The sequence below is a fragment of the Pipra filicauda genome, unplaced genomic scaffold (assembly GCF_003945595.2).
Source record: "Pipra filicauda isolate LSUMZ 115617 unplaced genomic scaffold, ASM394559v2 scaffold91_size2508729_pilon, whole genome shotgun sequence".
Lineage (NCBI taxonomy): Eukaryota > Metazoa > Chordata > Aves > Passeriformes > Pipridae > Pipra > Pipra filicauda.
Window position 1 is genome coordinate 967,431 of NW_024105109.1, and position 12,767 is coordinate 980,197.

General features: G+C 40.2%; 1 protein-coding gene across 1 annotated transcript; it reads right to left on the minus strand.

Moving 5' to 3' along the window:
- Positions 1-4,798: 4,798 nt before the first annotated feature.
- CMTM6 (CKLF like MARVEL transmembrane domain containing 6) lies at positions 4,799-12,637 on the minus strand. Its single transcript, XM_027733342.2, has 4 exons — positions 12,311-12,637; positions 7,442-7,618; positions 6,434-6,532; positions 4,799-4,958 (listed from the first exon to the last, which is right to left on the minus strand). The coding sequence occupies exons 1-4, from the start codon at positions 12,620-12,622 to the stop codon at positions 4,809-4,811; spliced, it is 738 nt and encodes a 245-aa protein (XP_027589143.2). The 5' UTR covers positions 12,623-12,637; the 3' UTR covers positions 4,799-4,808.
- Positions 12,638-12,767: the final 130 nt, after the last annotated feature.

A 12,767-nucleotide genomic window follows, 5' to 3' on the forward strand; every position in this document is an offset into this window, starting at 1 on the left:
TAATAAGCAAATAGGATTATGAGACAAAAAAAGCACTACCCTGCCAGAAAGCATGCAGGTTTATTTCCTTTTCTTCACCTCCCATCATTGATAATCAGCCAAACAATACTTAAAGTATCCAGCGGCTCTCCCTCAATCAAGTGACTTGGTCACCTGCATTTTTCTACACCAGAATAAATTGTTTGCACTCAACACCTTTTACTAGGTCATGCTCCTTCCTTTAGCAAGTCTGCCACTTTGCTTTTTTCAGATCCATGTGATCAATAGGAAAGAGCAGCACTTGGATTATGCTTGTCACAGTAACCTAAAGAGCAGGGTATGTAAAGGCTACTGCAAACTAGTTTGACCTTATCAGACCTTTTCTCCTGGGAGCTTTCCATGAGAACATCCAGCTTTGCAGGTTAGACCTTCTTCCCCAGTTAACTGGCAAACACAATGCAAGCTCTTTCCTCCAAACCAGGAACAAAGAATGATGTTATTTCCTATGGTTGGCTCTAGGAGAACTACATAGCAACACCAAATCATAGAGGCCAAAACAAGAAACACTTAGGTTATTTACTAATATTTTATTTTAAAAATTATTACAAAATATTTTATAAAGTTCTTTAGAACAAGAAAGCATAATACATTAAAAAAGATCACAGGTTTAAAAGGGAAAAGAATTTAAGCATTTCAAAATTATTTAGATGGAAATTCAAGGCAACATTGGGAACAAAATTGTATAAAATTTTTATTATATATAAAACCATTGTATTATCATCATGATTTCATAAACATTAAAAATCACTTAAGTTCTGACCAGCATAACATTTAATATCAAGAGAACTGCTTATGTTTACAGCAGTAGACTAAAACAGAGATGAATTTCCATCTTAAAGGCACCACCAGCATCTTGATTCATTAAAATTTTACAGAACCTTTCAAAAATTTCATAAAATATTTCTCTTCAGTGTAGAAAGCTTGGTATTTTTAGTGCACAAATCTGAATGAGGATTACCGTGACAGCCATTATGCAAAAACATCTTGTGCTGAGCTCTGAGATTTGCGTGAGATCACTCACTGCTCTTCCAGGTTGGAAGATGCAAAGGTAGAACTCAGCTGTAACAGACCACAACCCTTCCCTGCTATTGTGAAGCACAGAGTGCAGGCAGTAAGGCACAATTCCTTCCCATACTCAGAACCACACAGCACTGGTAGCACTGTGATTTTAATGTGGGCTAAATGCCAAACAAAAATTAACAATCTATATAATGCCCAATGCAGATTTTCAGAGAAGCTCACAGTCCAGCCACTGAACAAGTCCTCACATGTCCTGGAGAATCCTCTCCGCTGATTCTCAAGGCACTGTAAACAAAGCCTGAAAGTGGGTGCAGAACCTTTAAATATTTTTGGATGTGCTCAGCTGGAAAACACTAAAGCTTTTATGTGTCTGAGCAGGCTTGCAACACCACTGCCAAGCACTGTGGTGAAGAATGGAGAAGACAATCCCCAGACACATGTACTGGGACAGTTGCTTCTTTCCACAGGTTTTACCACCAGTTATGATGTACAGAGATGGTTGCTTTGCAAAAAGAAGAAGAAATTTGAGACAGTTGCCTCTAACAGCACTTTTACCAGAGTTCCCACCACTCTCCTTAAGAATTCCTAAACCACTTAAGCAAAATCAGCCACCTTAATGGAGACAATTTAAATAGGTGGTTTAAATAAGGTAGGCTGATTTCATCAGAAGCAGGGTGGGAAACAGGCAAACCACTTTGCTGACAGAGCATGGGAGGGGTAAGAGACATCCAGCCACACACACAGAGCTCCTGCAGAACCAGACATTTAATGCGGCTCCAACGGCATTCTCTAGGATCAGTCTAATTAAAAGGCAGACATATAAAGCCAGCACCTGACACCAGAAGCATCAATGGGGGCATGTCCAGACTGCAGCAGACCAATCTGCTCAGCCACTGCAGCAAGAAAGCCTCTCCCCTTCCTAACCTGGAAGGGCAGAGGAGCAAGGAGTGATAAGGAAAACTAAGAAGCTATAGGAAACTGATAAAGCATTTAAGAAAATGACCTAACAGAAGCAGAGAACAGCATACACACTACCAAACCTGCTTCTCAGCTACTTAAAAAAAATAACAAAAAGAGCACTTTATGAGTTGTTAGGGTTAAGAAAAGAACACCTGATGAGGAGCCTAGGATTAACAGTAACCACCATGCATGTTAGCCAACAACTGGTTTGAAAGCAACAATTTAGCAACTGCCTTAAATCTATAACCAATATGTGACTTGCTTGTAGTATTTAACTACTATGTGACAGATTCATGGCTGGACTTCGGGAATGAAGATTTGGGAAGGGCTCTACCCACGTTTGTCACAAGCACGCTGGTGGCTAAAAAGGCCAATACGAGACAGGCATGTCCGGTTGCAAAAGGCACAGCAGAAAGACTCCTTAGGTGGTAAATTCTGCAAGGCACAATTCTTTCTGCGTTGCCTTATGTGACAGATTATTGCCAGGTAAACTGCCAAGGCAGAGAGATGACTTTACAGATCCCTTTTGGTACCAGTGCCTCCAGTTCAGGAACGACACCAGCAACATAGCACTTTAGGTGGGGAAAAGTCTATAGAAAAAGCAAGCAAAACCCAGACTGCTAGTAACATATTTTCAAGCTGAGAAAAATTACAGAAAAAATTACCTCAAGATAAAAGTCATGCCATGGTGCCGCATTGCTTAATAAATATCATCAGCACAGTATTGCTCTTACACTAATATTTACAGCTATTCATTACAAATGAAGATTTAGAGACTACAGACATTTTGATGTGAAAGCAAATTCAGTAGTATCCTAGCCAATAAGAAAAAAAATGAGACACCCCCCCCCCGAATGTTAATCACATAGGCATGATCCCCAAAGTAAGAGATTGCAGATCATAGCAGAGATATTTCTCACTATGGATATTTTGTATCATCAGTAGCATCACTTGTAAACAAACCAGCTCTAGGCTACACAGTTATCAGAGACAGCTACAGCTCCGTACACCTACACTAAGATCAGGTTTTAGTGCAAATGAAGACTAATAAATACAAGGGGAAAAAAGCCAGTCTGAAGAGCATTTCTTCTTTACAGTACAGGAAATTCTAGGAAGGAAATGTCTCTTTCATCCATAGGTCTGAAACCAAGCTACAGCTTTAACTTGGTGCTTCACACCACCTGTCAAAATTTTACATCCTCCAAGCAAAGTGTAGTGTTAGGCTTAAGTCTCAGGCTATAGAGGGAGAACATCACAAACTCACATTCATCAGAAAGTGGCAGCAATGGAAAAAAAAAAATCATTGATCTGCTATTACAGTCCTTTGTCTTACAACAGCTTCTTCTTCCTTTCCCAAATACAGCTTGCTCAGCCTATTTCTGGGGGGCTTAGTCTCAATGCTGCCACAACAGGTGACAGGACTATGAACATGTCAGACTAGGGTAGTGATGAAATGGACTTAAGACATGGCAAATATCATGAGCACTCAAACAAGAACTGTTTTTGCATAATCAGCTTTTTCTCATTTGCTTTGGTATTTTGAAATGTCTCCTGGCTTACAGCAATTTGCTCTGCTTTTGAAGGCTTTCCTCTTAGAAGAGGTGCAGCATCTTGCTTCTACCTCAGACAACTGAAAAATGCTTTTGCACCCCTTCATTTCTTTTACAGCCATCAACATCTGGTCTGACACATCCGTCACTTGTCTGATACCTGTCATATCAGCAGTGTTTCTTGCAGACCTACAGACTGTCGCTTTCAAAGCAAATCGAGGCTAAAAATGCTTATTTACCTGTTTACCAACTGAGCTAGTCAGTAGCGAGAACTCTCAAGGTACTGCCACATATTTATAAACACAGAAAATAGTAAGGTTCACAACCATTCTGGCAGAACTTAGCATTATCTGTGCATAATCAAGATGCATATGTATTAACTTTGCAAGCAACATTCACCAGGATAGTACCAATGGGCTGTTAGGTTTTTCCCATTGATATTCTGATTTCTACTTTTGAGATTACTTCATGAAAATATCTAGTCTTTATCATGTTCCTCCCCCAGGTGGCTTTTCAAGTTTCTTCCTGCAACTTTTATAGCTTTTCAAACCATCTGAAAGAAGATTCTGGTACACAAGTCCAAACTTTGACAATCATGGGGTGCAAAACTGTCTCCTTAATATACCATTTACATTACCCTCCCCATAAAACCCCTACAGTCACTGTTCCATTAAACTGATCTCCACAGACAGAACTGAGACACAGGAATAGTAAAAAAACCCAAACCCCCTTACGTAAGGATAAGCATTTCTGTAAGGATAAGCATTTCTGTAAGGTTCCAACTAGGTATCCCTTTCACATTCAGTTTCATTAAGTACAAAAGTGAATTTTGCTGTTCTAATTTATAACTCATAACAGAAGCATCTGGTCCATTTATACAGGAAATATCTTTAGGCTATATCTCAGAATTTATGCCTCAGACATTAACCTTTTTTAGTTACCTCTGCCAAAATCAAATCAGCACACTGATTGTGTGTTGTCCTTAAGTTATTTTAGTTAGACTCAAGGTTTTTAGTGCATGTCACCTGGGCAGGTGACAAGACCAGTCATTAAGCAGGACCAGTTACCTTAGAACATTGTGCTCAAGATGCCATTACTTGACATAAAAATTTTGATGAGCAATGTGTACAAAATTGATTAGAATTAAGAGACAGAAGTTGTTACCTACAGTGCACTGAAAGTTCATTTAAGTTTGCTCCATTTAAAAAAAAAAAAAAAAAAAAAAACAATTTCACGAAGTTAGGTTTGTTTATTCAATGGCTGATTTTCTGTGGCTCTCGGAGTGTTACCAGGATTTTCAGATTGTCCAGCGACGTTTTGTTTTCGCCTGTGGATGCACTGTATAACAAATTCAACTACAAATGCAATACTTGCAAGAAATCCAAATGTCTGTGAAAGTGAAAGAAATATGTGATTTTAAAATGCATAAAAACAGTAACAGTATCCTAACATTGTCTGGAGAGATTTGCTGGACCATTTGCATACATTAATAACACTTACATATTAAGATTACAGTCCTCCTTATATTGATAGTTCCATTTAAATTAGAAACAGATCAGAATTCATAATTCTAGCACATTTAATGCAGAAGTTTTTACAGTTTTCATTCTTTTAATCACATGTGAACTCTATACTGTGTTCTAAACAGCCCGTAATAATAAAAATATATTAATTTTATTGCCAAAAATCAGTTACTAAAGCAGTATGGCATTGGTGATATAGCACAGATTTTATCCAAGAGATGATTGCTGATTGAAGAGAGTAAATGAAGAAGAGCAACACATGGAAGGTGAAGGGAGATGAGATCTGTAGACCCTATGCAAGTCCTTACAGGGTCAGCAAGGGAGAACAAAAAGACATTTTGTGAATGACATTTTGTTACTAGTGTTGGCAAGACAGTGGTAAGGAGAAAGCTGTTATTAGCTGCTTCTTTCAAACTAGGAAAGAAACATGCACTATTCTAACTCTACCTAAGTTTTACACAACTGGTTTGGTCCAAAGCAGTTTGACGCTAGTAAGTATTAAATCACAGTAGTTTTTATTTTTCCTGCACCAGAAAAAAAAAAAAAAAAACCTGAAAGACTTTATACTGAAACTATTAGGTCTAAATATATGAACATCACAGAAGATAACTATACAAAAGTGTGCATCTCTAGTAGCTCATCCTGCCTGTGGAACAGAATTATCTTGCTTTCTTTTCTAACTCATTTTTTCTTGTTCAAGAATGAAATCAAAATTTGATGTTTTAAACTAACATATTCACAATTCCAAGGTTATTCAAAAGAAGTGCCAAATGACTAAGGAATTATGATATCCACAGCACCCCAAAGCCTCTTCAGTGCCTTGCATGCCCTGACTATTTCTGTCACTGAGGAAAATGCTGCTCTTATTGCAGCCTTTGCAAGTCAGCATTGTCCACATATGCTTTGTAACACCTGGCAAAAGACACAGTTTCTTGCTGACTTTGTAAGTGGGTGGCATTATGACAGGACAATTGAAGGGAAAAAAGGAATTTCAGAAGCAGGGTATCAGAAAACTGGGAAAGCTGCAAAAGATAACAACATTGAAACAACAACAGACGACAGAAAATAAAACAAATTCAAGAGAGCTTCCCAGCAGGAAAATGCTGGGGAGCTGCAAGTACACACAGAACTTTCCAGCAATCCTCAGGAATGCCTGCTGTTTGGATTTCCTATGTTAAGTTTCTGGAAGTTCTGAAATAGTTAATTCCCCCTGAAACATCACAATACACTGAATTCTATTCCCTGCCTAGTTTCTTCCCTGCAAATTGAGTGAAGTTAAGAGGGCAGAGAAATTAACATACCAGATAAATACAAAGTAAATCCTGCCATTTTAAGACTTACACATGCAGCACTTTCAACAGCAGAGCCAGAGCTGGTCAGAGCAAACACTATTGATGCTAACACAAACCAGGCAGCTATGACTGGCATGGCCAAAAAATTCTGCAAATATAAAGAAAAAACGTTATTGAATTGTAGATGGGTTACCTGAAGAGAACAAACATCATAACAGCAGCTGAGTTAACCTGCCTGTGAATTTATGTTTTGAAATTTCATGCTAATGGAATCTTCAGAAAATATATTTTACAACTACATTCCAAATGACATTCAATATTATCAGCTATTTAAACAACAACAATTATCAGATATTTAAGTCTCCCCCATTTTTGTCTTTTTTAAGTATTTAATTAATTTCACCTAACTTTTTTTCACACTCAAATTCAACCTCAGAACAACCATGGTAGCATTATTCCCTATGTAAAAGATTTGGGAATTTAGAAACCTGTAAGTAAATGTGCTCATTCAAATCTTTTACTACACTCCCTTAACTTTACCTTCACATAAAACCCCAACTGTTTTCTCTGAAGGCAAGTAGGAAGGGACACTTGTAAGACAATATAATGTTCTTACTGACTTTACAGAGCAACCTTCTCCCACTGCTGGATTTTCTGAAATCTAAAACCATACACTGTAACAAGTATGATCATTACCAAAAAGGAGGTAGGCTACATCCAGTAGGAAAACAGACAGGGTAAACTGATAAATTACAAGTATCCTGCTGGCAGTGAACTTTATTCTGTCTATATACATATATGTGATGGCTATACAGCAGTATTAGTCTGTGTGAAAGATTTTTTCACACAAATCCTAAAATCCTGCAGGTAGCCAATGTGACAGTTTTGGAAAAGTTGTCAATATAAAAGGGAGTCTCAAAGCTTGATCATTTTTTAACTATAAACTACTTTAACCTACCCTTTAAATGGAAAAGAAAAGGAGATTCATTCTGCATAGCCTTTTTACTCCACAGCATTCTTTATGCACTTTGTTTTTTAAAAAAATAAATTTCCTTACCAGTTTCTCTACTTTATCTTCCCCCAGTGTTTCATATACATCAGTGCAATACACAGACAGAATCAGGAGGCTCAAAAGAAAGGCACTGCAGCTAGTGAATTCAAAGAAGTAAAGTCCACCACAATTGCCGCAATCCTGCACAATTTCTTCACAAGTAACAGCCACAAAGGAGAAAATCTGCAAACAAATAACATGCTTGAGTTGAAGCAAGTCTCTAATATATTCAGCAAACAGACATCTCTGATATGAACATCAATAAAGATAGCTATGAGGAAAATCCTCAATCTACAAAAAGTCTGGTAAAATGCTGCACTATTTTCTTACAGGCATAAATAATTATATGATGACATGGTTTACAGTTGCTGCTAAAGGTGATTGATAAACTACACTCAGGTAAGCTGAGCACACTGCCAAACACAAGCTTCTGGATTAACAGTCAAGATTCCTGTTTTGGGGTTTTGTGCAACTGCCAGTTGGAAGCAGACGAGGAAGGCAGCATGGGGAGCACACATCCTGCTCAGAACAAGCGAAAATGCTATCCCTTACTACTTACGGCTGCACTCAGTTTTAAAGGCATTTGGGTTCAGGGAAGTGGGGGAAAGTGGGCAGCAATGACACACTCAGCTACCTCCCTAATAGTTTACAGCTGATGTCACCTTCCTCGATAAAACTCCAGAGAAAGTACAGGGAGCCAACAGCTCGCGTGCTTATGACCCACTAACGACAGAAGCTCAAATATTTCTGTAGGAACCAAAACTTCAAACTGTGTTTAAGCTACGTTGGACAATATTTAATCTATGCAGAAGCTCATCTTCACCTTCCTGCCACAGTATGTTTTGAGGAAAGAATATGAGTTAATTAATAACTGCTGGATTTTCTACTATTTTATTGTACAAGAAAGAATATTGCTCTATTTAACTGTGCTCTTATTTTGGCCACTTCTTGCTCGTTTCCTTCATCCCATAAAGTTGACACAGCTTTACAGATCCTTTTAGTATGGAGTTCACCAAATTATAAGAAAACCATTAACAGGAATCAGACTCAGTCATAAAATTGAGAATGACATAAGGATGACGATCATACTTTTAATAAGAGTATATGAGCAGTAATGAGGTTGACAGTTCTTAAAAAAAAAAATCAAATTCTAAAATTCAGAATTCTCAGAAAATAACCACTGGTCTTCGGTTTCAGGTTTTTAACAGTAAAAACAAGAACAACAATTTAGCAGTAGGAACTGTAAATTCCCCCTGCTAAGTAAGACCTCAGAAGGGCACTTCAAAGAATGATGTTTTGAAAATGCTACAATCATATAAAGTAAACAGGAGCTCCGAAAGGGAAATAAGCTGAGCTGGGAAACTGCAATATTACTACCAGGCCTCCACATTCTTCCCTTTTCTCCTGCAGTGGCTGGCAACACAAACTTCTCAGCAGCCCTCGGACCTAAAACTGTGACTACAATGGCTGTCCAATGAATGTTTTGAATTCTGAATTTCCGATTTTTATGGGGGTTTTTTGCATTTAAAAAGATCTGCTTACAGCTACCTCCAATGACTTTCAATTTCACATTTTTCACAAGGTCAGTTGTGAGATATGTTTTCATGTGTAGTGCTATCTCTTTTTATAAGCTGAATGCCATTGCTTTCATCTGGGCTGAAACAGAACAGATAGGAAATAAACCCATCCTTAAATAGAAGTATAAGTCCAGATAACCATAATATAACCTAAATAACTGAAAAAAGCCTCACCACGGAGTGTACAAACAAACTGAACAAAAATCCCACTCAAAGAACAGTTTTAAGCGGTTCTGTGTTAAATACATGAGATTTATCAAGTGGAATCCTGTGTGAGGCTTTCCAAGTCAGTGTTCAATTTTTTATTAATAAGCTGAACAATAAAATAGAGCATACCAATAAAAAAACTTTGGCTGGAAAAAACTTTAAGTTCTTTGATTAAGTTGGTGTACCAATAGCACATTTATAAGACGCCAGAGAATTCTGCTTGGGTTTCTTAGTTTGCTTCTTGATACCATTATCAGAAACAAAAGGAATTATGCTGTTGTCCTACTGCAAAAAAAAATAGTTTTAAATACCAAAAGCATTGTTAGAGAAGGAGTTGTTTGGGGTTCTTTTTAATTTTATTATTAGTCCTATCTGCCTGTAGGTACACCAGAAATTAAACAGCTTTATCTGTCCCTTACCAGCAAGAAGTTATTCATTGATATTGACATTAATGTTGGAATTTTCTACACAAGTGTCAGGTTTGTAAAGGAGATTTAATAAGTAAAAAGCTACAAAAGAATGCTACAAACATAGAGCAGATCAATGAACGTGCTAACAGGCCTGTGAAGATGCTTGGCAGTGGTATTCCCAGCACAAAATCTTCTAGTTCAGATGGGTGGACTTGCTAATACCCTATACTATATATAATACTATAGAAAGTGAACAGCTCAGAAAAAGAGCAGATATTTAGGGCTGAATTACAGCTTTCCTTTCCAGTTAGGGCACTTTTGTTAAAGACAAACAATAGTTGATGACAACTATTTCTCTTTTAGATAAGAATTTGTTTCTACCTCAATCTTGGCACAATATACACTGTGCCATTTACCTTTGCACAGAATTTGAACCAGTCATGGACTAACAAAAACATTTCACCTATTTATAACAAAACAACAACAATCTAGAAACCCATGCAACAACATGCCTCTCAGCATCCTTTTGGCAGTCACATTTTCCTTATTTCACCTGCCCTAAAGAACAGGCTAAGGTTACAACATATGCCATTATTAATCTGAAGAAAAGTATTTCTTAGGTCCAGAAACCAGTTTTCTGCAGGTGATTTCACAGTATTTTATCAAACATTTGATCGCTATAATGAGGAGAGCTCACTTTCTGATTGCAATACCCTGTTTAGCAGAGTGATTATCCCACTAAAAACCACTATTGCAACACAAAGGTTATAGATGTTAAAGACCATCACTGGCATTTCCAAAAATCAACACTTTCCCAAAACTGGAACCTTTTTCTTACCACAGAGACTGAGGCTTCCTTCCACCTTCTGGAATTTCGGGGGCTTGTTTAAAGTGTTTTAACCAATAACTCCAAGATCTGTGCATTTTGATAAAGGGTTACAAAAATGGAGCAAAAAATGTTGGCAATTAGGAGGGTGAACAACTATAACTCCATCTTCTTTTTCCTCTCACTGACAGATGGGTGCAGGCCATAAACTGCTAATTATTTCAGAGCATATCGAGCACCTATTCATCCTGATTAGAATGATAATTTTTCTTCTTCCTACCTAGAAAGTTTTATAAATAATTAAACATTTTAAGACTTTGGTACACCAGTAAATTTGTATATGTAATCGCTTATTTTATTGTAGTCAATTAACCCATCTAAATAAACGATCTCTTTATCAGGGAGCAACAGCCAGCACATCTTACTTTATTAATCTCCAATAAATGAAGTTAATGTCCTGTTATATTTATTGAAAGCATTCTTGGGTGTTATTTTTTAAAATACTCTTAGAAAACTTTATTTTTGGCAGTGTTACCATTACCTTTACCAGCATTGAAGCGTATTATGTTTTTCATTGAGGGTTTTGACTGTGTATGAGACGAAGTTTAAAAACTAAATGTCCTCTGGCGAAGTAATGAGAAAGGGTTGGAAATCACCTACAATTCCTGTGAGCATGACACATCTGACTAAAAAGCCACTGTGTTGGCTGCAAAATGTACAGTGACACACATTTACAGTCAGCTGCCCTTCTCCACTGCTGGTTTCACTACCTCCCTGCCAGTACTTGAGAATGATGCACCTCACGTCCTTAGCAGCAGCCAAACTGGCACATTCTGGAAGAGCCCATCAGCAGGCACAGAACAAACAGGAGTTTGAACTGCGAGCCCAACTGCTTAATGTGTTCAGGAACAACATTGCATGCACCAAAAAAGCAAGCAGAACATGAGCCTTTTATTTCCTGTTGGGCCCAGGACTGCCTGAGATGGAAGTGACGTCTTGTGCAATGGGCCACCATCAACAGTACACTTTTCTGGTGGAATTTTCTACCACAGATTATGGGAGAAGTGAGCACTCTGGTTTTAGCACAGACAGTGTAGAATGACAAGCTTACAAAAGGGCTGCAGGAGCAGCAGGAGAGGGAGGTCTGGATATCATGACCCAGTAAACCCTTCCCTGTTATACTGCCCTATTGTGAGGTTCAACCAAAGGCTTCTACATCCTGTTTTCATCCAATGTGACCCTCAGAAAAAAATACTAAGTTTCCTGTGACGTTTCCCTCAGATTTTAAGCCAGAGCAGGTGGTTTTTAAGGCCAACAGGCAGCTGAACCACGCCGGCTGCAGCACCGCACCTCGGCCGCACGACGCCGACGGCCATCACATGTCAGCACCTACTCCTGTAGCTCGGACATGGAAAAGGAATACTCCTGCCACTTCCCCACCATGAAAAACTCTTGAGCCTGCATTATAAGGCACCGCGCCGGCTTTTCACCTGAGTTACAAGTCTACACAGCTTCAGTGACCCCATGCCACGTCTCAAGTCAGGACATCTTCCCGGCGGAGCCAGCCCTTTTCTAACCGACAGGAGCCCTTCCCACGAAGCCTGTCCACGGCCATCTCCCCAGCCCGCGCTCGGCCAGCGAGTTTAATTTTTAAGCGGCGGGAGACTACCCGAAGGTCATCACAACATGCTCCTTTCCATCCCAGCGCAGGGCACCACGACGGCCCCCGCCCGCTGCTCGCCCCCACCCCGCCGCCCGCCGCGCTCATCCCGCGGCCCCGGGCAGCCATTCTGTCAAGGGGATGCTGTCTCCGCGCCAAGCCCGGCACGCCCCGCCAGGCGAGGAGGGCACTCACCGCCTGGACCGCCTTCGCTGGCAGCCGCCACCCCGGCAGGTGCCGCAGGGTGCAGCCGAAGGGGCGGCGACGGGGCCGCTTCGCCTCCGGCTCGGTGGTCTCGTTGTAGACGGCACCGTTCTCCATGGCCGGGCCGGGCCGCCGGCTGTCAGCTGGGAAAAAAGCGAAAGCAAAAGGGCGGAGGAGGCGGCGGGAGGGGCGGGGAGGGAGAAGGGGAAGGGGAAGGCGGCGGGAGGGGCCCCGGGCAAGGCGGCGGTTGGACCCGGCGGTTGGTCCCGGCGGGACAAAGGCGCTTCCTGCGGCGCGCGCCATCGCTCCCCCTGGCGGCGGCGGGCGGGGCCGGTGTGTGAGGGGCGGGCGGCGGGGAGGGCCGGGACCTCGGGGGCTGCCTGAGGCCCCGGTCTGTGCTCAGTTCTGTAAACGGGGCTTATTAAATAAAGTTTACAAGATTATCCAC

Bases quoted from the DNA above. Each gene is read 5' to 3' on its own strand.
- CMTM6 (XM_027733342.2), bottom strand. From the start codon at position 12,622: ATGGCGCGCGCCGCAGGAAGCGCCTTTGTCCCGCCGGGACCAACCGCC. The intron at 7,619-12,310 runs GTGAGTGCCCTC...ATTTGTTTGCAG, and splicing joins CAGCGAAGGCGGTCCAGGCG to ATTTTCTCCTTTGTGGCTGT. The intron at 6,533-7,441 runs GTAAGGAAATTT...TTATATTTGCAG, and splicing joins AAGATAAAGTAGAGAAACTG to AATTTTTTGGCCATGCCAGT.